Source organism: Sturnus vulgaris, chromosome 23 (assembly GCF_052056855.1).
Source record: "Sturnus vulgaris isolate bStuVul1 chromosome 23, bStuVul1.hap1, whole genome shotgun sequence".
In the NCBI taxonomy this organism is placed as follows: domain Eukaryota; kingdom Metazoa; phylum Chordata; class Aves; order Passeriformes; family Sturnidae; genus Sturnus; species Sturnus vulgaris.
This window is the reverse complement of record NC_142265.1, coordinates 7,992,652-8,015,779: the sequence shown is the minus strand read 5'-3', so window position 1 is coordinate 8,015,779 and position 23,128 is coordinate 7,992,652. Positions and strand designations below refer to the sequence as shown.

At 61.1% G+C, this 23,128-nt stretch overlaps 4 protein-coding genes across 9 annotated transcripts in view; 2 read left to right on the top strand and 2 right to left on the bottom strand.

Annotated features, from left to right (window-relative positions):
• IL10RA (interleukin 10 receptor subunit alpha) overlaps nucleotides 1-2,241 on the top strand; it is a 4,655-nt gene extending 2,414 nt beyond the window's left edge. Inside the window, exon 7 of the mRNA XM_014884631.2 lies at nucleotides 101-2,241. Coding sequence (XP_014740117.2) covers nucleotides 101-1,051 — 951 coding nt within the window. The 3' untranslated portion in view covers nucleotides 1,052-2,241. The remainder of the gene's footprint in view (nucleotides 1-100) is intronic.
• Nucleotides 1-11,253, bottom strand: part of SMIM35 (small integral membrane protein 35) — a 16,213-nt gene extending 4,960 nt beyond the window's left edge. The window contains exons 1-7 of one of the 5 annotated variants that reach the window (XM_088177886.1): nucleotides 9,448-11,253; nucleotides 6,749-6,824; nucleotides 6,185-6,360; nucleotides 4,678-4,794; nucleotides 4,351-4,384; nucleotides 4,044-4,178; nucleotides 1,888-3,886 (exon numbers count right to left, since the gene is read on the bottom strand). In XM_088177886.1, the coding sequence (XP_088034012.1) occupies nucleotides 4,073-4,178; nucleotides 4,351-4,384; nucleotides 4,678-4,794; nucleotides 6,185-6,360; nucleotides 6,749-6,774 (459 nt within the window). In that variant the 5' untranslated portion in view covers nucleotides 6,775-6,824; nucleotides 9,448-11,253 and the 3' untranslated portion in view covers nucleotides 1,888-3,886; nucleotides 4,044-4,072. Of the gene's footprint in view, nucleotides 1-1,887; nucleotides 3,887-4,043; nucleotides 4,179-4,350; nucleotides 4,385-4,677; nucleotides 4,795-6,184; nucleotides 6,361-6,732; nucleotides 6,825-7,369; nucleotides 8,549-9,447 lie in introns of those variants that run through there. The other 4 variants (XM_088177890.1, XM_088177891.1, XM_088177887.1 and 1 more) reach the window with 4 other exon arrangements.
• LOC106858155 (transmembrane serine protease 4) lies at nucleotides 8,704-17,962 on the top strand. The gene is made up of 14 exons (XM_088177776.1): nucleotides 8,704-8,712; nucleotides 11,869-11,899; nucleotides 11,980-12,093; nucleotides 12,230-12,382; nucleotides 12,468-12,597; nucleotides 13,301-13,402; nucleotides 13,486-13,526; nucleotides 13,937-14,096; nucleotides 14,219-14,385; nucleotides 14,587-14,682; nucleotides 14,781-14,920; nucleotides 15,063-15,212; nucleotides 17,073-17,128; nucleotides 17,671-17,962. The coding sequence occupies exons 1-14, from the start codon at nucleotides 8,704-8,706 to the stop codon at nucleotides 17,960-17,962; spliced, it is 1,641 nt and encodes a 546-aa protein (XP_088033902.1).
• Nucleotides 17,824-23,128, bottom strand: SCN4B (sodium voltage-gated channel beta subunit 4). Of its 2 annotated transcripts, none has more exons than XM_014884662.2 (5): nucleotides 23,065-23,128; nucleotides 19,840-20,003; nucleotides 18,958-19,183; nucleotides 18,257-18,386; nucleotides 17,824-18,169 (listed from the first exon to the last, which is right to left on the bottom strand). In XM_014884662.2, exons 1-5 carry the CDS (start codon nucleotides 23,126-23,128, stop codon nucleotides 18,076-18,078), a joined length of 678 nt encoding a protein of 225 aa, XP_014740148.2. In that variant the 3' UTR covers nucleotides 17,824-18,075. The 2 variants fall into 2 exon arrangements, with proteins under 2 accessions (XP_014740148.2, XP_088034009.1); XM_088177883.1 differs by lacking the exon at nucleotides 23,065-23,128 and adding an exon at nucleotides 22,591-22,675.

Below are 23,128 nucleotides of genomic sequence, written 5' to 3'. Positions count from 1 at the left end.
TTTGGGGCCAGGGCAAGGGTGCAAGCTTGGGGAGTGCTGGGAGAGGCAGGCACCAAGCAGGATGAAGCATGGCTCAGTCTCCTCTTTCTCTCCCTCCCAGAAGTCCTTCATGAAGCAGAGCTCGCTCTGGGTGGAGCATGAGCCCCCATCTTCGGGCAGCCTGGATGCAGACCCCATCCAGCAGCTCTTCCTGTGCCAGAAGGAGCCCTGGCTGGACAGCAGCCCTGACAGCAGCAGCAGCACAGCCCAGCCGCCCCTGGAGCAGGGCTGGAAGCTCCAAGAATGGTCCAAGGATCAGCTGTGCCTGCTGGAGCCCACGGGCAGCAGAGACAGCAGCGGCACCAGCACCGACAGTGGCATCTGCCTGCACATCCCCTCGTCCTCCTCCTCTTCTTCCTCCTCCTCCTCCTCCCTGAGCTGCTCCGAGGGCCCCGAGCCCCAGGGCTACAGGCAGCAGCTGCCCACGGCTGAGGACAGCGGGATGGGCTTGGAGACCCCCTGCCCTGCTCCTGGCTGCTCCTCTGGCAGCGGCAATGCCAGCCCAGGGGAGCCCGGGCTCCCCGCTGCCACCAGCCAGGAGGATGTGGAGTTCCGGGGGTACCTGCAGCAGTCTAAGGGCACCGTGGGGCCAGAGCAGCCCCTGGATAAGGGATTGTCCCTCTCGGGCTGTGCAGGGTCCGTGCAGGGCCTGGGCAGCACTGACACCGTGCTGGACATGGAGTGCTCCGAGCTGGCTGTGTCCAAGGGGTATTTGAAGCAGTCCTCACCTGAGCACCTCCTCACACAGCACCTCGCTCCATGGGCAGCCCCTGCCTGGGACTTCTCCAGCCAGCCCCAAGCCCCCACTCTGCTGAGCTGGGCAGCTCCAAGTACTCCACTGACCTCCAAAGCCAGCCCTGATCTGAAAACTCCCTTTGACCTGAACATCTTCCACAACACTGCCTTCCTGGGGACGCTGCCACTCGTCTCCAGCCTCAGCTCCAGCTGGATCACACCACCCATCAATCCCCTGAGCCAGCTCAGCGGGGACAGCAAGGACAGCCGCCTGTGACCCGCCCCTGGGGCCACCAGCCCTCTGCTCTGACCCAACTACCTCGTCTGCCACCGGATAAGCTACCCCTGAATGTTCCTGGTGCCAGGAGCACCAGCCCAGCCACTGCTGTGGGCAGCCTCCCTTAATGGGAGACAGGGATGGGCTGGGCTGGAGGGGCTCATCCCGACATCCTCAGGCCACCAGGGACACACACCAGGGCACCTCCGCCTTGTCTGCCCTCCTCAGCAGCCCAGTACAGGGTGCAGGGCCACCCTTGGGGGCTGGAGTAGTCCTGTGCTTCCACTTCCCCCTTTCCTGGGCCAGCTGGGCTCCTCCTGCTGATGTCCACACTCCTGATGCCATCCCAGCCTTTCGCAACGCAGGCACCGAAAGCAGACGTCAGCCTGACATCAGCACCCTGCTGCTGGCAGCACGGGGCTCCTGCCCTGCCTGGCCCCACGTGGATGGACCCAGAGACTGCCCTGACCCTACAGACACCCTTCAGCATCCAGCCCCTCTGGGAGAGCCCCAGGGCAGGCTATGGGATGCACCTACGAGCCCAGCAGGAGCCAGGGCAGTCCTACCCACACTATGGTCTGTGTTCTGCCGCTGTTGGACACAGACATTATTTATTGCGTTTCATTTGTAAATACAGAAAGGATGTGGTGTTATTTGTTTGGTCCATTTGTCTGTTCATCCTCTCCTAAGGACAAGCTGAGCTTTCTGTTTCCAGATTTGGACACTCTCCACCAGGAAGAGGCAATTTGCCTTTGCCTCGTGTGGGGAAGAGCATTTCCACATCACAGCTGGGAAAAAGGAGAACCAAGCGAGCTCTCCAAGAGCTCCTCACGCACCTGAGTTCCTGGGTGGTTGTCCCTGGGGAATTTTTTGGAAGCAATCACCAGAAGAACAGCAGGGAAAGGAAGCAGGGCTGATGGTGCACATCCCATAGGACATCACCAGGGAAGGACAAGTCAGACCCGGGGGTGGAGGAAAAACAGCAATCAGGGCTCTGCTCAGCAGCGTGGTGTTCAGTCATAGGCTGGGCTCGATGATCTCAGAGGTCCTTTCCAAACTAATTGATTCTGTGATGCTGTGAACAGTTATTGTCAGAATGGAAACAGGATGAGACCCAGCAGCTCACCCTGGGTCACCTTCCAGGCCCCAGGGAAGTTTTTCCAAAAATCACTCCTTTTCCAGGAACCTTCACGGTGGGAAGTCAAACTGCTGGCAGAAACCCTCCTCGGAGAATGTGGTTTTCAGGTGAAGGGGTTTTGGGTTTATTTTCAGCTTTTCCAGCGCAGGCAGGAGGAGGGGGCAGATCCTTGCTGTGTTTCCTGCTCTTACATCTCACCTGGCACTGCTCACTCGTGAGATCCATCCCTGCATCCCACAGGGATGTGGAGGGCACTGGGAGCCTCCTCCTGCTCCTCCACTGGCCCCATCTCTTCTGCCTCCGCATATTTTGGGGCGTTAGAAATTTTTGCTTTCTTTTTAATTTTTTTCAACTTCCTCTGGAAAACAGAGTCATCAAAAGCATGTTTGTTTTTTTTTTCTTGTTTTTCTTTTTAACGCCGCTGACGTCAGGCCCCAGGGCCGGATCCTGCGTCACCCAGGGCTCTGCCGGATCCTGCTCACCACGGAGGTGCCCAGGAGATGGCACTTCCCCCTCTCCATGAGCAGCCAGAGATGTCCTGTCAGCCAGGAGAAAGCCACAGACCACAGGGTTGGGCTTTGACAGCCGAGAGCACAGATGGTCTCTCTGATTCTCTGGAAATCCCACCCTGTCCTCACTGGTTTCCCTTCACACAACCACGAGGCTCTCAGGAGTTTTTCTTTGGGTTTTTTTTTTCTGAGATAAACTTCCAAAGAAACGATTCCGAGGCCCCTCATGCCTTGCCAGCTCCCACTGGCCAAACAGCTCTTGGTGGCCACAGAGTCTCCCCATGGCTGCTCCTGTGCTCCAGGCACTTCCACAGCCCCTTGTTCTGCTGAGACCGAAGGCAATTGGCACAAAAATTCCAGGAGGAACTCCACAACTCCACAGGGGCTTTCTGAGGTGTTTCCTTGCACTGGTGGTGTGGAGAACCAACCTCTATGTGGGTACAGATATTGGATGGAGGAGGAGGAGATCTGAGATAGATCTCCCATTTCCCACGGCGTTTTCCACATTGCAGAAATCCAGTCACCCAGTTGTGGGGCTCCTGGCTCTCCTCCTCAGCTGGTTCCCTGTCTGGTGCCAGCTCTCTGGGTGTGCAGGAGGCTGGGAGGTCTCTGAGCCCTGGGGAACGTGGCTGTTTTCTCCAGGATCAGTGTTGAGGAATCCTGGGGGAAGGCTGCATCCTCTCCCTCCATCCCAAGCAAGGGGAGGCTGCACTGGTGCTGGCCCAGGCACCTCCTGTGCACCCCTGGCTGCAGAGGGCCAGCGAGAGGACTGCAGGTGGAGGAGCTGCCCAGGGAATTCGTGGAGTTTCCCTCTCTGGAGATATTCCAAATCCACCTGGGTGCATTCCTGTGTCAGCTGCTCCAGGTGACCTTGGGCAGAGGGGGGGTTGGACCAGATGGTGTCCAGAGGCCCCCTCCACCCCCAACGATTCTGTGATTCTGTGAAGCTTTTTTAGCAACAGAAACTACACCTTTGCCATTTCAGTTGAAATCCAACAAATTCAGGGGCTGTTTCTTACAGAAGTGAAAATGGAGGAATTCCCCCTGGACGGTTTTGGTTGCTTTTTCTGTTGGTGCTGGGCTGTGAGTAAGAGGCAGAGAGAGGAAGTTCTGCAAGAGCACCCAGGCTCCAGCCCCATCCCTCTGTCCCATCCCAGGGACAGCAGGGAAGGAAACACAAACCAAAGCCTGTGAGGAGAGAAACCAAAACCAGAGCTCAGGGGCTCTGAAGCCCCACAGCCACAGGCAGGACTTTTGCTGGAAAAACCTTGGGACTGTCCTGAGGAAAGCTGTGATGCCCAGGGGCATCAGCACTGGGGGTGGGGGGGACAGGGCGATGTCCTACCTGCTCTCACCTCATGGTGAGCTCTCACCTCACGGCCCCTGGCTGTGGAAGGGCTCGTAGCCATTGCCCGAGGCGCCCAGCGAGCCACTGATGCTGAACGGTGGCACCAGCTCCAGTGCCACCGAGCCCAACCCACTGCAGGGAAAGCAGAGAGGTCACCAAGGCTGCCCTGTCCCCCTCCAGCCCCTGCCAGCCCCCTGCCAACAGCAGAACTGGGTGGATTTGGGACTGGGAGGGGGGTGTGACACCTTGGCATTGCACAGAGGGAACTGCCAGCCTGGTCCTGGTCCCCCATGGCATCACTCACCGTGAGTGGTAGAGGCTGAAGACGAAGTCAGGCCCTGGGGAGGCAGGAGGAAGAGGAGGGAGAGGTGTCAGAGCCAGGCGTTGCCATGAAGCCACCTTTTCTTTGCCGTGAGTCTGTGTGGCAGGGTGGGGACAGGCAGGACAGCACCAGGACATCACTGTGTGTCCCCCTCCTCACCTCAGAGTGTCCCCAGCTTGGCCCAGAGCCCCCCTGCACCAGAGTTTCCTCATCTGCCGTGTTCCCCACGCCCCAGTCCCTCCAGCCCCGTGCTCTGAGGGCCCCCTGCCCTGTCGCCCTGTCCCCTGTCCTGTCCCCTGACCCACTCACGGCGCCAGGTGAGGCCCCTCCGGTACCAGCGGATGAAGGTGTAGCCGAAACTCGCCAGGATCAGCAGGGCCAGCCCGATGCCCAAGACAACCCCGATCACCTTGAAGGGCTCTTGTCCTGGAAAGCAGAGGGAGGAGGGGCTCTGCAGACAGACACTTCTGGGAGGTTGGGGGTCCCGATTGTCCCCTGCAGGGGACAGGACGCCTGGGAGCTGGGGTACCGCTCTTCAGCATGTGCTGTCCCCACGGTGGGGAGGGACTGCAGCCGGCAGGGCTGCCACGACTGTGGCACAGAGATTTTTGCTGTCCCCAAAGCCCCGTGACGGAGCCCAGCGCTGTCCCCAGGTGAGCTGGCAGGTGGGACGGTCACTGGGAAGGGAGGTGTCCACCCTGACCGTGCTGCTTCCCCACTCCTGGTCCCACTCACGCCCTCGTGGGGTGATGATGTGCCTTTCCTGGTGGCGCTGGAGCCATCTCTGGGCTGGCAGTTCCCTCTAGAGGATGCTTTTGTAAGGACGAGCAGCTGCTGCCGCCGGCTCCAGGCTGGCTCGGGACACGGACGGGGCTGTGCGGGCTCTCACCGCTCCATCCCTCCCCTCCGTCTGGCAAAATCCAGCACCAAGCAATGCTCCCGGAATTGCCGGCACACCAAAGCGCCCAGTACAGCCACTGAGCATCGATTCCTGTGCTGACAGCTGTGCTGGGGCTGTGCCAGGCGGGCACAGGGGGTTTGGGCTCTGCCCCGCAGTGCGGCCAGCGGAGGGCACAGGGACGGGATTCAATGCGGCACCGGGAGCGAGGAGACAGCGGAAAGGGATGACCTAAGAGCAGCTAAATTTAGGCAGATGCCAGCGGAGTGAGAACATTTCCCCTGTGGTCACAGTGTTTACACAGTGAGCAAGGTCCCTAAACCCGCGGCACTCGCTCCACCTGCTGGGACGCACAAACAGCCGGGCAGAGCATCGGCCACCAGCTCCCAGGATGGCGGCACAGGAGCACGACCTGCCCTGTCCTTCCTTTCCCTTCCTTTCCCTTCCAGCCGGCCCTCCTGGCACGGCTCAACATTCGTGGGTGGCCAATGTCCCTGCTGGGGCAGGGGCGAGCAGGAGCGCCGGGACCCCCGGTGTGGGCGAGGTCAGGGAGCTGCAGCAGCCGTGAGTCACGGCAGGAGCTGCGGTGAAGGAGGAACGTGGTGCAACAGCCTCCCTGAATCAGCCGGCTGCCGAAACTGCCCCGTCCCCACGCCCACTGCCCGTGGGAGGGTGACGGCGTCGTGCCTAGGCCCTGCCCCGTGCCCTGCGTGGGAGGAATCTCTGCCTCGGCACCCTCGGGAGCAGAGCCCGACATCCCAGGGGATGCTCTGAGCAGCGCTGCTCGGGCAGAGCCACAGCAGCAGTGAGCCCCAACCCCAGCTCACGGGGCAGAGGGGAGGGGGAAGGTCACCAAAGCACTGCCCATGCCATGAACATCCCACCTGTGCCCCATGAGGGGAAAAGGCAGCCACTCACCTTTCCAGGTGTCCATGTCCCGCTGTTGTGCCACGGGAGCTGCTCTCCTTATCCCAGGCTGGAGGCTGCTGCTGCAGAGCCCTGTCTGTGCTGGAGCCTGGCACGTCCCGCCTGTCCCCTCGTCTCCTGGTGACACAGCAGCGAGGCTGGGCACCAGTCCTGGCCCACTGGTCCAACTGGTTCGCAGGGAGAAAGCAGAGGAGCTGCAGCAGACACGACAGACGGCACATCGCCGTGCCCAGCCCGCCTGCGTGGGCAGCTCTGCCCTCCCACTGCTGGAAGAGGCTGAACTGGGAGCACTGGGAGCACTGGGAGCCTGAGGGGCAGGGACAGCCTGGACACAGGTGTGTCCGGCTCTGGCAAGGTGCCCGAGTGGCCATGTCCTCTGATTGCCACCTCTGGGCAAAGACCAGCAGCCAGCAAGGTGGCAGAGGCCCATGCAAAGCCCAGGTTTGGGGCCTCAGGCATGACCCCAGGGGACGGGGAAGGACAGGGGTGACCCTCCCCAGCTGCCCCCAGTCAGATATGTCCCAGAATGATGCACTCACAGCTCTATTTGATCACCTTCTCAAAGTCTCAAACCAGAGCATCACTTGGGAATCAACTTCTCTGCAAAAAGAGGGAAATCCGCCTCCTGTGGCTGCAGGGAAAAGGGACAAACAGGTATAACCCTTCACAGCTGCAAACTGGGCAAAATCCAGGGCCAGAATTCCTCCCTGGTTTGTGCTGCTCTGCCAGGCACAGCCTCCGACCCTGCCGTGCCCCACATCGGTGGCAGTGGGCGGCAGGGCAGGAGCCAAGCCCTGAGCAGCCCTGCCCAGGGTGAGCACCTCGGTGCCAAGAGCAGGGCTGATGCCTGGGGCCTGCAGGGGAGCAGAGCCAGCAGAGGGGACACAGAGGGGACAGAGGGAATTGCAGCTCCCGGTGGCTGGGACTGCTCCCTGCCGGACAGCGGAGAGGGCAGGGATGGGGGTGTGTCCGTGTGGCTCAGGGATGCTGGTGGTCACTCAGAGCCCTGGGTCAGCCCGGCCTGACCTCTGCCTGACCCCAGCGGAGCCAGGTGCCCGGAAACCTGTGCCATGCCAGGCTCTGGGAGCAGGGAAGGGTGACTGGCTGCAAACGCGGCCGCACTCCAGGAAGCAAAGCCCCGGAGGCGCGCGGGGCTGTGACACAACATCTGCAAACCTGAGCTGCTTCCTCAGAGCCCTCGGATCCTCAAAGGAGAAAGAGCTGCTCCAGCGCTCCTGGGCTGCTCTCCCTTCCACGGCAGCAGGGCTGGCACAGGGATGCTCTGGGGAGGCTGTCAGGACCTGCCAGGTGCACCAGGGACCCAAGCTCTGCCCAGCTCCCACTGCTGCAGCCCGTAAAACATTTTTCAAGCTGAAATCTGCCACAGTAGCACAGGCAGCCTCTGGCTGGACCCTACATCCCACATTCTCTGGGCATAGGCCACGAGGGCTGAGGATGAATCCAGACGAGGTCCCCACGCCTCCCAAGGGTGGTGGATCCTCAATGTGAGTGTGGGGAGAGTGCCCCTTCCCTGCAGAGCCGCAGGTGCGTCCCTGGCCAGGGATGGCACAGCTGGCACAAGGATGGCACAGCTCCCTGAGGAGTCGCGGGTCGTGGGTGCTCCGCAGTCTCCCGCTGGCACAGCCACACTCCTGGCAGCAGCAGGACCGTTGGGAAAGCTGGGTTACCACAGGAGAAGGGGGTAATTAGCTGCTCAGCACATCCTGCACGCCCAGCACCTCCAGCATGAGTGAGCAGAGGGCAGCCAGCAGCCTCCCCGACCCCAGCCGGTTCCCTGGGCCACCCTCCCTCCCATCCTGCCAGGCTAAGGCAAACTGCTCCATCCCAGAGGGATTGATTATTCCTGGGTAATCATAGATCCATGACCCCCAGCCATCCCCGAGATCACCCCATGGTGCCCCCCTTGCAGCCTGAGTTAACCTTCCGTGGGCAACCACTAGCCTTCCCTTGAACTTCCCCCAGCACTGCCAGCCGTGACCTGGGGCTGGCGGGGACACACAGACCGAGTGACCCAGAGCACAAACTCTCCTTTCCTCCTCCACCTACTCGAACCTCGGCTTGACAACAACCCAGAGCAACGCGGAAGAGCCGGACAAAGAGAGGGATGGCAGTGGATCCTCTTATCATCAGGAGGAGCAGGAAAAATCAGTCCGTTCACTTCTGATAAGCTATTTGGTGACAGCAGCCCCGCAGGTGAGTCACCCCCGTGGCTGATGCTCGGGAGATTACCGCAGGTGATGGTGCTGCTGATAGACCGGTGTTGTATTACTATACAAACCATAATTCCTGTTTCACAACTCCCCTTGTGGGTTTTAAGGAGGGCCGGGGCGGTCCTGCCCCAGTGCGAGCGTGGGCACAGCGCACAGGCACCCGGGTGCGGGAGCATCGTCGGCCGGCTCCAGGGCACCGGGGCAGCCGCAGCCTCCCCGTGTCCCGCTCCGGGGACATCTGCAGGGTTTCGGCAGGCGGAGGGACCACGCCGGAGCTGGATGAACATGGTGAGTCACTGGCAGCGCTGCCCACAGCCCCCCGGGATGGGCACCAGGCCCCCGCACACCCCGTGCCCGGCCGCACTCCCAGCCCGGAGCGGTTCTGACGGGATGGGGCAGCGCAGGCCCAAGGAGATGCTGCTCCCCTGCCCTGGCGGCAGCACAGGAAGGGTTTTCTCCCTGTTCCTCACATCCCTCCGTGACTGGATACGGCTCTTGGGTATCCCTGCGAGCTCTCGCTCCCACATTCCTGGGGCTGCCTTTTTCTCTCCTGGCCCGGGAGCAGACAGGCAAGGCAGTGCCCCCATGCCAAGGGGAACAGGAATTTCTGAATGGTTTTATCCCACTCCTGAGCATCGCCTGGGCGAGAGCCAGGCACCCCCAGCCCCCAGCACAGCTCCCGCCGCGGCACTGCCGGTCCCTCTGCTCAGCACAGGGGACACACCTGCAACGCCCTGCGCAGGAAAAGCCACGGCCACCAAACCCCAGGCTGGCATGCAGTCCCTCCCTGGGAGGGAGACACTTCCCCAAGAGGGCAGACACACATGATCCAGCTCTCCGGGCACTGCAAAACCCTCCAGCAGCAGCACAGTGGGACATCAACCCCCTCCAGGGTGGGGAACTCACTCCCTGCAATGCCTACACACACCCACGGGTTAAATCCCTGCAGCCAAGGAGTCACCCTCGGAATCTGATCACCCTGAGAAGCTTGGTTTGGTTTGGTTTGGTGAAGGAATATCCCACCTGTTCCCGAGGGAGGGACGAAGCCCAGCTCAGCACACACAGCACAGATTTCCTTTGGAAGGGGTGAAGAGATTCATCAGAACTCCACAGCTCTCGTGCTGGCACTCACACAGCTGGAGCCTGGAATGGCCATGGTGGCATGAAGAACTCAGCAAGGGAGCTCAATTAATTACGGTAGCAGAGTCCTGAAGGAAATCATGTGCCTCCACTCCACGCCGGAGCAGGCACGGCCCTTGCCTTGCTTTGGATTTAACCAGCACAGCTCTTGCTCCTGGTGTGGGTTTGAGAGGAGTCATGGAGAGGCAGCTCCAAGCTCTGAATCCCTTTGAAACAGAAGAGGTTGATGAACTGAAGAAAATACAAAAAAATCCAAAACTCCCAATAATCACTCATCTCATCTGCATCCACAGCAGACCTGGTGTCTTGGAAAGGAGCCCAGCAGTGGGTGACATGATGGGGACAATACGGGCAGTGTGGGGACAGAGGGGCAGCCGTGCTGCTGCAGTGGGACCTGGAGGATCCATCACGACCTGGGACCGTTCCCGCAGGGAACCGTTAGGATCCCATTATCCAGGTGCCCGGCCCAGGCCCGTGGTGACACAGGAGGTCAGCATGAGGAAGGACCGGCCCCACGTGCCCTGGGCTGCCTGTGCTGGCAGATGTTGGTTACAAAACTCCCAGGCCTCCGGGAGCTCTTCCCTTCTCCGCAGAGAAGCGGCTCAGGAAGGGCAGCTGAGGTGGGAGATGCAGGACCCAAGTTCCCCTTCCCACCCTGCCCTCCTGCTCCCAGCAGCTCCCTGCCACCAGGAAACAGGCTCTGCACCCCAGGAGCTGAGCAGAGCCCGTCCAGGGGCGGGGAATTTGGCACAAGCTGCCCACACTTGGCACGGGTGCCAGCTGAGCCTGGCTTTGGGAGAAAGGCTGCTGGCATTTCCTCAGAGAGCCAGACACCAACATGCTGGGGCAGAGCCACATGGCACCAGGCAGAACCCAGTCCTCCCCTGCACAGGTCACTTCTTGTTCCCAAAACTGGCAGCCCCAGCAGGGACACGACAGGGAGGCAACACTTCCTGCCTCTCACAGCCAGCCTGCCTTTGTGAGCCAACCCGAGGAGAATGGCTTGGCACTCGCAGTAAAACCCTGCTGGAAGAGCATGTGTGCATGGCTAAACATGCCCTGGCACAGTGACCCGGGCAGGGAGGGCTCACCTCTCCCCCTTCAGCTGTGCCACATCCCCAGTGCCCCCACCTTGCCCTGCCAAATCCCGCCCTCTGAGCCCTGGGATGGCACAGGGACCTCTGCTCTCGTCTGATGTGACAAACACCAACACCATCATCTCCTGACCTGTGCTGCTCTTGAAGTTCTTCAGCAGTTGGAGCAAAGGTTTTCAAAGCCCAAACCCTCCTGGATGGTGCACAGGGTTTATCACAGTGGATTTAGCCTTCCTTACCTCTGTTCATGCAAAAATCTTGTCTTACCTGCGGTGGCAGAGTCCAGAAGCAGCAGCAAAAGAGAAGAGCTCACTGGGGCTGGGAGGGCATGGAAGGGACCAGGCTCAGAGGAGCAGGAGCACCTTTCCAAACAGCTGCTCTGTGGCACAGCTCAAGCACAGCTGGAGAACACGGAGCTGACACCTGCAGTGCCCACCTGAGCCCTCCCGAAGGGGCTCTGATCTGCAGCCCACCCACCCAGCACGGGCTCACAGCACCTGCCCTCCCATCGCCGGGGTTTTCTCGCACAAGGAGTTGTTACAGGAGGGTAATTTTGAGGAGCTCAAGCGGATCGATGCCTGAGTCATCCCCGCCGCAGCCCTGGCTGTGTTTACCCCGTGTCTTAGCAGCGGCACAGCCCTCCCTCCCTCCCCGCCCCGGGAGTGCTGGTTCCCCTGGCTCGGGCTGGTTCCTCCGGTGTTCCCGCAGCCCGGCAGGGAGCACTCGGGCTGTGCCACCCCGCTTCTGACCCTGCTAAAGACACAGCCCCCGTGGTGACACGCCCGTGTGCCACAGCCCCGCAGGCGTGTGTATTTTGACTCAGGGTTTCTCTGCACAGCAGAAAGCGCCTCTTTCACAACACCTGCGAGTTTTTAAGCCTCTGGTGTGTTAATGACAGTAACTCGATGGCATTGAGAGGCAGTTACTGGAATTGCACAGGTGGTGTCTATGGGAACAAGGCAGCAGGTGACCCCGGGTGACCGCAGAGCCGGGCGTTGTCACGACAGGACCAGCCACCCCCATTCCCAGCAGCTCCAAAGCCACCTCAGGTGAAGGTGGGGGCAGTTTCCCTGCTCATCCCTGCTGCCTTCCCTGAGCTGTGAGCTCACCACGGGGCCACCTACCCTCACCACAACTGGCCCTCCTACCTTCCAGCTGCTTTTTTGCCTGCAGTTCCAGCTCGTAACTGGTTTTCCTCTCTGGTTTGCAGGACTCGGCCTCGGAGCGGCTCGATGGCAGAGGTAACACCGTGGGAGCTGGGAGAGATGAGTGGTGCCAGGCTGAGCCCAGCCATGCAGGGCCACGCTCCTCTGTGTTGCAGGTCCCTGCATGAGACCCAAATCCTCCAGGGCTTCAGAGTCCTTCAAGCGGCTCGGGATCCTTGTCCTGGCCGTGGTGCTCACCCTCGCCTGCCTGGTCGCCATCGGGTTCCTGGGTACAGCTCCTGATCTCTCTCTCCTCCTCCTTCCCCATGGCCACGGCTCAGCAAACACAGCCCCAGCTCCTTGCTGATCCAGCCCCCAGCCTGCCCAGGAGCTGGAGCTGTGCACTGAGCCCCCCTCTCCCTGCAGTCAAGATTTACCTGGACCACCACTACCTGTTCTGCAAGCAGCCCCTGAAGCTGGTGCCGCTGAAGCGGGTGTGTGACGGGCAGCTGGACTGTCTGCAGGGCGAGGATGAGGCCAACTGTCCCCAGTGGGTCCCCGAGGGGCCACCAGCTGGGGGTGAGTGCAGGACAACCCAGCAGAGCTCTGGGGCTGGGCTGCTGCGGCCACCCTGTGCCAAAGCTGACTTTGTGTGTGCCTCCAGCCCGTGTTTCCAAAGACAGATCCATCCTGCAGGTGCTCAACATCCACACTGGAGCCTGGTCCTGTGTGTGCCACGACCACTTCACCCTGGCACTGGCCAGAGCTGCCTGTGAGCAGATGGGCTACAGCAGGTACCGGGCTGCTTCCCCCTGCTTCACCTTCCCTCTTCCTTAAAATCCCTTCTGGAGTGGGGTTCTGCTTATCTGTGAAGCACTCAGACCTCTGCACTAATGGTTTCAGTCCATCCTCAGCACGAAGAGCACTCTGTGAGTCCCCAGGAGCTGGCCCGGAGCCCTGGCAGCCTCCCGTGAGAGCAGAGTGCTGTGCCCTGCTCTGCCACAGCCCACGGGCACCCTGCCCTGCTCCTGCTCTGCCTCCACCCCCCCTACTTACAGTCCTGCCCTCCCCAGGGTCTCCCTGCCAACACAGCTCACCTGGGGAGGAAGGCTCAGGCCTCTGCACTTCCCTTTTAACATGGGTTCTGGTGTTTGAGCCACTGTAGGAGTCCAGGCTGAGTCAAACCTGGCATTTTCCAGGCCCAAAAAGTCAGTGATCAAGGCTTTGAACACAGGTGCCAAATGTCACAACAGCAAGGACCTCGCTAAGATCTCCCAGAGCCACCTGCCCACTCCTCTGCATAGCAGGGAACACTCTCCCCTCCTTCAGCTGCTCCTGGGCTCAGTGTCCCGGCCCTCAAGGGCTGTCACATCCCCACTTTGGCATCCCTGTCCCACAGAAGCCCCTTTTTCCTATGGGATCCAAGCTCCCAAGGTGCTGAGGCACCAATACCTGTTCTCCCCCACACCTGAAGCCCTGTCCCCCCGTGTCTTCCAGCACCCCAGCTTTCCAGGGGGTGGAGGTGAGCGAGGGGCAGCCGCTGCCTCCCCACGAGGTCGTGCTGAGCAACGGGAGCCTCCAGGTGCTTGATCCAGGCAGGTGAGTGGGGGCTGTGTGCACCCCGAGCTGCCTGTGGTGCCTGGCAGAGCAGCCAAATCCTGTTCTTTTCCTCCCTGTCGCAGGAAATGCCTCTCGGGGTTGGTTGTGTCACTCTTCTGTTCCAGTAAGTACCATCATGGTGGCTGGACCTTGTGGGCACTGGGGCCTCGTCCTGCTCAAAGCACTCGCTCCTGGCACATCCCTGTGGGAGTGTGGCTCCATCCCAAGCCCATTCCAGGCATGAGGAAAGATGGATTTAATTACTGCTAACCTCATTAAGCCAGCACAAACCTCCCAGAAATGAAACACCTAAGGGAGGCTTTACCCTGCTGCCTGCATGGGTTTACTTTTCCTGGCGAATTACCCTGATTAAACTAATCATCCTGGGGGGCTGGAGCAGGCAAGGGATGGCTGAACCCCCTCCAGCAAGGCTGGGGATGAGGGGTGACAGCAGCGCTGTGGGGATGAGGCACCCTGGCCACGCTCCTGTCCCGGGGAGCCTCGGTTTGCTGTGTCCCTCGTGTCCCCTCCCAGACTGCGGGCAGAGCGTGAGGACCCCGCGGGTGCTGGGGGGCAGCCCGGCTGCCATCGAGGCATGGCCCTGGCAGGTCAGTTTGCAGTACAGGAAGGAGCACATCTGCGGGGGCAGCATCATCGGGCCCGGCTGGGTGCTGACGGCCGCGCACTGCTTCAAGTGAGTGGGCACCTCCCCGCTGGCTGTGTGTGCTGGTTAAATTCCTGTAATTAACAGTTTGCACAGGGCTCTGTGCCTGTCCCCGCGGGGGGACAAGCGGTGACAGCGCTGTCTGGGCACAGGAACAATCCCATCATCCAGAGCTGGCGTGTCAAAGCCGGCTCCGACCTCCTGTCGGGCGCTGCCACCTTGGCTGTGGAGAAGGTGTTCCTGGCAGAGGTGACACCTGCGACCCCCAAGGAAAATGACATCGCTCTGGTGAAGCTGCGCTCCCCCGTGCACGACTCAGGTGAGGCTGGCAGAGCCCTGCTCGGGGCAGGAGTCACAGGTGTGCCCTGGTGGCACTGAGCATTGGGATGGTGGTGCCCGGCGTGGCAGCGTTTCGTGGGCACCGAGTGTTGGAGCAGGGAGTGGGTGCCCAGCTGGTGGCTGTCCCCAGCCGCTGTGGGCCCCTTCCCTGTGAACCCCCCCAGTCACATCTCCTTTCCAGACAGCACCAAGCCCATCTGCCTGCCCTATTTTGACGAGGAGCTGGTGCCGGGCACACCCCTGTGGGTGATCGGCTGGGGCTACACGGAGGAGCACGGTGAGTGGCACAGCGTGAGGGTGACAGGGACAAGGCAGAGCCTCCCCCAGCACTGCTGGCAGGAGCAGGGCCCCTCTGAGAGACCGTGTGTCACCCAGGGAAGCTGTCAGAGCGCCTGCAGCAGGCCGAGGTGGAGCTCATCGACAAGCAGAGCTGCAACCTGGCCGCCTACCACGGCGATGTCACCGACAGGATGCTGTGTGCTGGCCTGCCCCAGGGCGGCGTGGACACCTGCCAGGTGGGGGCCTGGGCTGCACAGGGGGCTGGGGGGGTCTGTACCCACCCGTGACACGGCTCCTTTGAGTGAAGAGCTGTTCTGGGAAGGGCTGCTGCGAGCGCTGTCACTGCGCGGGGCCATCCTGAGGGTCTGTCCTTGGCAGGGGGACAGCGGCGGGCCCCTGCTGTACTCGGGTGGGCACTGGCAGGTCGTGGGCATCGTCAGCTGGGGCCAGGGCTGCGGCACCCCCAGCACACCCGGCGTCTACACCAGCGTCCGCGCCTACCTGGACTGGATCTCCGCCGTGCGCAGGGTCAGTGCCGTCCTGCCCCGGGGGGACAGGCAGCTCCCTTCTCCTGAGCTGCCTCCTTCAGGACACAGCTGCTTTCCTCTTGCTTTTGGCCGCCCTTTCAAAGATTTCAATTCCTTCTGTGCCTCTCTCTCCCGGCAGTCGGAGCTCTGAGACCTGCCGGAACAGGTCGCTCCTCGCCCCGAGCCTCCCTTCCCATCCCTCTGCCCTTGCTCTGGCAGCAACAGTGACACGGATCTCCAGCCGTGGAAGGTGAGCAGAGGCTCCCAAACCCTCTCTGGCAGCTGTGATTTAGGGCACCAGAGCCCAGCCAAGGAGGCAAAGGGTGACTCGGAGTGATGGCCACCGATCCCGTGAAGGAATCTCACCGGCTCCAGCTCCCTTCCGGACAAAGATTAATTTATTACCCTGTGCTGACCCCGCTGTGGCAGGATGGCTCCTGGGGGGCCAAGCGGCTGTCGGCTCACTCCTGTTATACAGAGAGAAATTATGTTTGTTGTCTAGAGTATCCCCATTAAAGGAAAGGATTTGTTTTTTCACACAGCCTCCCGAGCCTTTGTCCTGCTTCCTCGTGGGGTTATTTTTACCCAGTCCCCCCCAGTCTCCCCCCCCGACCCACAGCAACCCCAAACCACGGCGAGTTTCTCTAGTAAACGTAAACTTTATTTCATTCAAGGCAAAGCTAACTAAACCTCTACAGTGCAAAGATGTGCTGTAAGTCATCACACAGCCCTGTGCTTACACGCAGGTTCCTCCCACGCAGCCTCACATTTGCTTGGACACACACGTGTCTGTGGCAGCACACACCCCCTCCCCAAAAAGCCCCAGAAAGCCTCTGCAGCCCCCCCCAAATCCCCCGAGGTGACAGCAGGGACGCCGCCAGTGCTGGCACAAGCCCCGCTCCCCCAGGGCAGCTGTGTGCACACGGAGTTACATTCCTAAAAACTGCTTGTGTGGACTTTTCCCATCAAGCCAGAGGAGTAATCCATGCATAGTGCAGCATTGCATATCCGGCAGCAAGTGGAGCTGCGTCCACGCGCCGGCTAAAAAAGGCCAACAGGTTAGGACAGCTAAAAATAGTTCTTTAAAAAACTCCCTTCCTCGCCTCGCTGTCCTCCCCCGCGGGAGGGCTCCCCCAAGGACGGGCCGGGGGTCTCTCGGGGTGACTGGGAGGTCTCAGGCCTCCTCCTGGGCTCTCACAGGTGGCGGTGGCAGTGTCACAACGCCTGGCACCAGAGCGCCTTCCACCCCGGGGCTGAGGCAGAGCCGTGCAGGGCACCTCGCACCTCCGGAGAGGCGGCTCAGACTCACTGTGCCCAGCTTACAGACGGGGACACTGAAGCACAGAGAGGTCAAGTGATTGTCTTGAGGGTCCCACAGACCCTCAGAGAGGAGATCAGGATCCTGACTCCCACTTGTCTGCTTATCAACAGCCAAGGGAACCTGCCTGGGGCCAGGTGCCAGTCCCTGTGCCCTGTCCCGAGCACACAGCCCTGCTCCAATGGGTGCCCCCGAGCCCAGCCTGGGGTGACCAGCCCACTGTGCACCAGCATCTCCAGAGAAAGTAGCACCCAGCCTTTCCTTGTTCACCTTGGCCACCAAATCCTCGCCTACCTCCCCACTCCAGCCCCTCTGCCAGGGCACAAGCCCCCACAGCAAGTCATGGCTCAGATGTGAATCCCAATTTACTGTGGCGACAGGGGAGCTGCCTGTCCTGCAGCTTCACTGTCAGACACCTTCTAATTGGAGAAATAGGGAACAAATCACATTTTAAAGGAGATTATCAACCTCAGTTGTAGCTCCCTGACTTCGTGTCTCACATCCTTGCGAGTCCACTCACAAAGACCCCCTGGCTTTTTGCAGCACCCCTCACCCCCGAGCACTTCAAAGCCAAGGAAACCTCACACCCACCCCGTGAGGTAGAGCAGTATTATTGTCCCCATTTTACAGATGGGGAAACTGAGGCATGGAGAGGCAGAGCAACTTGCCCAGGGTTGCCCAGCGGGCCGGTGGCACAGCCCTGGCCCGGCTCCCCTCGCCAGGGCTCGGCTGTGCTCCCTCCCCGCGGCCATGGCCAAGGGAAAGGAAATTGGCCGCTTTCCCCTGGAACCTCATACAAAATCATCTACAGAACGAGTTCAGCCTTGGCATCAGCATCAAAAGCATCGCTGAGCCCCAGAGAGAGGGGAGGGGGCAGCACAAAGCCAGGGAGCGCTCCCGGGATGGCTCCCAGGGATGGCGCGGGGACAAAGCCAGGCTGAAATGTGGCACCTCACCCCATCACGGGCCAGCAGTGGCCCTGGGACACTGCCAGCCCCCCCCAGCCCTGCTGCGGGAGGCACCGAGGCACAGCCAGGGGCCCGTCACTGATTTGGTTCTCCAGTGTGCTTATCACAGCCCTGCTTCCTCCTGCGCCACTCCACCTGCACGGCCAGCTCTGAGCATCCTCGCCCTGCTCCAGAAACCTTCGGGATGCCGCAGGCAGCTCCCAGCCACCTCAGCTCAGCACCCAGCGAGCCACCCCACCCTCCGGGCACTCCGGGACCCCCGGTGCCCAGCACCCGGCCCCAGGCACCCACCCACCCACCGACCCTGCCCTGCCTGCCCGGCACCCTCTCGCCTGTGCTCAGAGCGGAGCCGGCGGCTCCCCCTGCCCCAGCAGCCTCCCAGTCCGAGTCCGCGAGAAGCTCCCAGTCCCCCCGGCAGCCGCAGCCTTGTCCGAGAAGCAGTGCAGGTTGCAGGCACGTGTGTAATAGAAACATGTCTCAAGCGCTGGCAGTTCGGAAAGAAAACAAAAGGGGAAGGCTCGTCCCGTGCCCGGGCTCCCGCGGCGAGGCGGGGTGGGCGCGGGGCGCCGCTGCTTCGTTCATGCCTTTGGTGGTGCTTTTTGTTCCGCCTTGGAGCCGGCCAGGCCGTTCTCGGTGTTGTCGTTCCCTGACGAGCTCACCAGACACTCCTTCCTGCACAGGGAGAGCGCACGGGCAGCTGACAGACCCCCTGAGCCCGGCCCCGCGCCCCCGACCCCCCGGCGGCACCCCCGCACTCACTTCCCGTCCTGCGTCTTCTTGATGATGAACAGGACCACCCTCTTGATGAGCATGAAGAGGATGAGGAGGCCGATGAGCCCCCCCACCACACCCACGATGATGAGCGTCACAGTGTTGTCCGTCTTCACCACTGCGGGAGAGAAGGTGCTGAGGGCGTTTGGGTACATCCCACCCCAAAAACCCATAACCTCCTCCACCCGAGGCTTCCAGGGGTGTCAACCACCGCCATGCACCACCCAGGAGCTGTGGACACACACATTCAGAGAGCTAGGCAACTACAGCTTGGAAATTCTTTCCAGGCCTGGATTTCTCCTGACTCTCAGCTCCATTCCCAGGCTGACAAGCTGACTGCAGCTTCAGTTAGGGAGGAGTCTCCCAGGGTGAGAACACGGTGACAAACAGAGTGGAATTCATCACCAACATTAACCCCTGGTGTCTTTCCCGTGGGACACATCCTGAGGTGCTGTCCCAAGGATGTTTTTCCCAATTGTCCAATGAGCTCCTGTCCTGTCCTGGCTGCACTGACACACTTTAAATCCGGGTTGTCCGTACAATAAAGTTGGCCTTTTTTCCCCAAAGAGCTCCGTGTGTGTTGCTGTCCTTTCTTTCTCTTTGCAGCACAGTGACCACAAGGAGTCTGTCCCCGTGTGCTGACATTTCCACCAGCCCAGTGCCCCCCCGGAGCTCCGGCCAGCACTCACTCTTATGGACCACGGTGAGGAAGATGGTGGCGTTGTGCTGGGCGTTCTTCTCCTTGGGGTTCTTGACGTGGCAGGTGTACTTGCCGGCATCGCTGAACTCCACGCTGTTCAGCACGATGGAGATGTTGTTCTCCTTCTTGGTGGTGGAGCCCACAAACTCCACCCGCGGGTTGCTCCAGATGCGGATGGGCTCCGTGGCTTTGCTCTTGATCTTGCCGTGGTAAATCTGCAGAGGCAGGGGGCAAAGAGCAGCTGGGTGAGGGAAAGGCTCACATTCTCCTGATGGTGCCCAGACTCAGACACCCCCATTACACCCATTACACACCATTAAAGCAGGAATGGCTTTAATGGAGAGGAACCTGATGCACATCCTGCTGGGAAAGCAGCAGATCCGACCTGCCCTGAAGTGATGGAACAGATCATGCCAGAAATGGGAGATCCCCAGAGAAAGTGAGCTCCTTTGCTGGCCACAACTGCTCCAAAACAACCCTCTCACTGAGGAATTGAGGAGCCAAATATTCCCAGCAGGAAGCAAATCTATTACAGAACCTTTCATATTGCAGAGCAAGCGAAGGAGGAGGAAATGAACCATATTTTGCCCTAAGTGCAGATTTGCACCTGAACCAGCCAATTTATGAAAACTAACGAGCCTGTGGGCAGAAGCAAATCTAGAACAGCTTTGTGCCAAAAGCACGATGTTCTGGGGTATTTGAGTCACCCCATTGGCACAGCCTTGTCCCTCCCAGAGCTGGTGACACTTGGAGAGAAGGGCATCCTGTACGAGGAGAAAGGGAACTGCGAGAACCACAGAGCCAAGCTGCACCGGGGAAGCACAACAGGACCTGCCAGGAAAGCAGAAGCAGAGCCCAGAGAGCCACCCACCAGCTCTGTCGAGTTGAAATACCATGTGAAGACCAGGTCCTGGAAGCCTATGCAGGTGGTGAAGACGCAGGGCAGCAGGACATTGGAGTTATTCAGAGCCGTCACCGTGTTGGTTTTCCCCACTGACACCTCCAAGGCGAAGGCGATGGCGAAGATGTGCAAACCTGGCAGGGAGAGAGGAGGAGAGAGTGAGGCCAAGGCTTTGTCACCCCTCGTCCCTTTTGGCATACCAGGCTGCCCTGGCAGGAGCAAAGGCGCCTGTCCCCAGCCCTAGGACGGCTCGGTGACAGAGGGGACGCGCTCCTGCAGGAACTGGGGCTGGCTCGCCCACAGAGACAGCGCGGGTTCAAAGGGAACCAGAATATCCCCACGAATAAAGCGTGCAAATGAGAGCCCTGATTTGCATGTTATCCACAGGCCTCCAGCTAGACCTTAAAGGGGGAGAAAAAAAGCCAAGGCGAAGCAGAGCTCTGTTCTTCAGGCGGGAGCTGGAGCAGTAATTAGCGTGGCTGTCCTGGCCGCCTGCCACCCGCTCGCCCTCCCCAGCCCTGCCTGGCCCTCCGGAGCAGCCCCCTCACACCCAGCAGTGAGAGCCCCTGTGGAGCTGCCAGGTGACCTTCAAACTGCAGGATGCAGCTCTCCTTCTCTTCACCTCCCCTCGAGTAGGGAGAGAGGAGCAGGTAGGAGCCCAGCTGCAGCTGAACGCTCCTGGGGTGCAGGGACTGGCATTGCGCTGGGTTGGGTCACCACTGTCCCCACAGATCCTTTGTGGGAGCACAGGGATGCTCTGGTCCTGGCCAGAGGAGCAGCCTCGCTCCTCATCCCCATCCCACCACGGCCCCGTCCCGTTTGTGTGATGTGGCATGGCTGAGATGTGGCACGGCCCAGCAAAGCACTGTCCTTCCCTTCCCCACCCCTGCAGAGCATTCCCTGGGCACAAAATCCGGGGGACAAAGCTTTTCCCACGGCCATAAGCTGATCCCCAGCTCCCCAACACCTTAACTCGGACACGCTGCCCTCAGCCTGGGATTCTCCTCTCTCTGCAGCCGCCTCAGCTGCTGATTTATTCTCCCACACAAGCCGGTGCTAACAACTCCCCAGGCACGTCGCAGCCGGAGCCAAGCCCGAGAGCCCTGCATCCTGGGCTCCGGGCCCTGCTGCAGTGCTGCATTGCAAGCACTGCAGGCGAGGAGTTATTTAACTTTACACAGAAGCACTCCTCATTTTGCTCGAGAGGCCGGAGCTAACCTCAGGGAGTGGTTCCCGGCAGATGGAATCTCCTGCAGCTGTCAGGCTCCTAGAGCAGCCCTGGGGATGCTACAAAGGGGACTTCACAGGCAGGAGTGTCCCAGGGGACAGGAGCCATCCCCCTGGAGCAGGAGTTGGCAGAGGTATGCCTGGCTCTGCAGGTACGCCTGAGCCTGCAGCATGCTGCAAGCGGACACACTCACAGGAAAGATGATTCCTTGCAGCTTGTAACACTTCAAAACCTGTCTGCCACCCTCAGAATGTAATCGGAATTGAATGTGTGGGGTAAATCGAGGCTGACCTTGCTCCTGTCATCCTGTGCTCTCAGAAAGACAAAACGGATACCTTACCACTAAATAAAGCATCGAGGAAAACACGCTGGGGGAGCGCTGACTGCCCCTGCCACAATCAGCTCTCAGCTCTGCTTCCCCATACCCTCCCAAAGCGGCTGCACTTCGCACCACCAGATACCTGCAGGCTCCCTCCCATACCTGCAGGCTCAGCGTTCCCCAAGAGACAGCCCAGGGAGGCCGGGAGCAGCCGCTCCCGCTGCTGCCAGAGCCTTGGCTGCCTGCTCTTTGCTCTTGCACAGGGAGAGCCCCCCCACAGTGTAGGGGCTCGCCGAGCACTTTGCTGCTCACCCCGGACTGCCACATATGGGAAAGCTGCTTTAGAAAAACTTTCACTGCCCATAAATTCAGCGTGACATCCTGGCGAAGGCAGCAAGCCATGCCTGGCAGGCTGGCCGGGCTCCTCTCCAGCGGGGTTCAAAGGCAGGAGCTCCTTGGCCAGCCCGGAGCCAGGTGATGAGCTCTGGGACAGGACACACGGCGCTCACCTCTCCTGAGGAAGGGGCTGTGCGTGCCTCCGAGGCACAGCCAGGGGCACGCTGCCACTCCCTGCATCCCCGAAACCTACAGACACGGAGAGACCCGCCCTGCACTCCCCTGCCCACCGCCCTCTCCAGCTCCCAGCCCACCTGAGCGATTTGTGGGACCAGATTCCCACCTCCACGCCCTGGACCCCAGACCCCCGAGTGGTCTCAAACATGTCCGAGTCTCTCCTATCACCCCACTGCCAGCTCAGGTGCTGGTACCCAAATCTTGCAGGGAGTCAGGTACTTACATGCTTTTTTGTGTCTCCAGCATCCTTTAACTTAAGCACATTGCCCTCTAAAACGCCTCCCACGGGAGTGCCCCAGCAGCAAACGCTGCACAGCCAGCCCTCGGTTCCAGGCTGACACGAGGGTGCCCCACGGGAGCAGGAGTGCAGCGGGTGCGTGAGGCTGATGCAGGTGCTGGAGCCTGCCCCAGGTGTGCAGTGGGGAGGGAACGGCTGCCAGCCCCTCCCTGCAGCCTGTGGCCGGGGATCTCGGGCATCCCTGGACACAGGGCTGGGCATCATGCTCCAAGCAGCGGCCCTGCAGCGCGGGTCGGTCCCCGCGCCAGGGACAACAAGCACATGCGAATGGTCGTTGTACCGAACTAACTGTAAGACAATGACCTGTCGGCGGGCGTGCTGGCGCTGAAGCAGTGCATGGCCTCCCCGCGGCCATCCCCCGGTCCCGGGCAGGCAGGCAGCGCGGTCCCCGCTCGCCGGGCAGAGCAGGAGCGGGGCAAAGCGGGGTGCAGCCGCAGTGCTCGCAGGAGAGAGAAGCGCTGGCGACGGGAGCGCCGGTGCGGGCAGGGCAGGGGCTGGAGCCGGGACTTCGGAGCTGGGGCTCGGCTGCGAAGTCACCTTGGCCAAGTGACTTATCCCCGGACCGTCCGTCTGCAGAGCGGAGAGCGGCGTTAGCGCCCGCGGGCGGCATCCCCGGGCGCGGCGGGCGGGGTGCGGGGGCTGGGAGCGGAGCGGGGACCCCCGCCTCGGGCTGCCGCGAGTCCCCGGGGCAGGGTCCCCGCCGGGGAGCCGGGGTGGGGGGGACACAGGACGCGGGCGGTACCCGGAGGGGTCCCCGCAGCCCCCCGCGCCCCTTACCCAGGAGCGCGGCCAGCAGGCGCGGCGAGGCGCGGTGGCGAGCGGCGGGCGAGCCCGGGGCCAT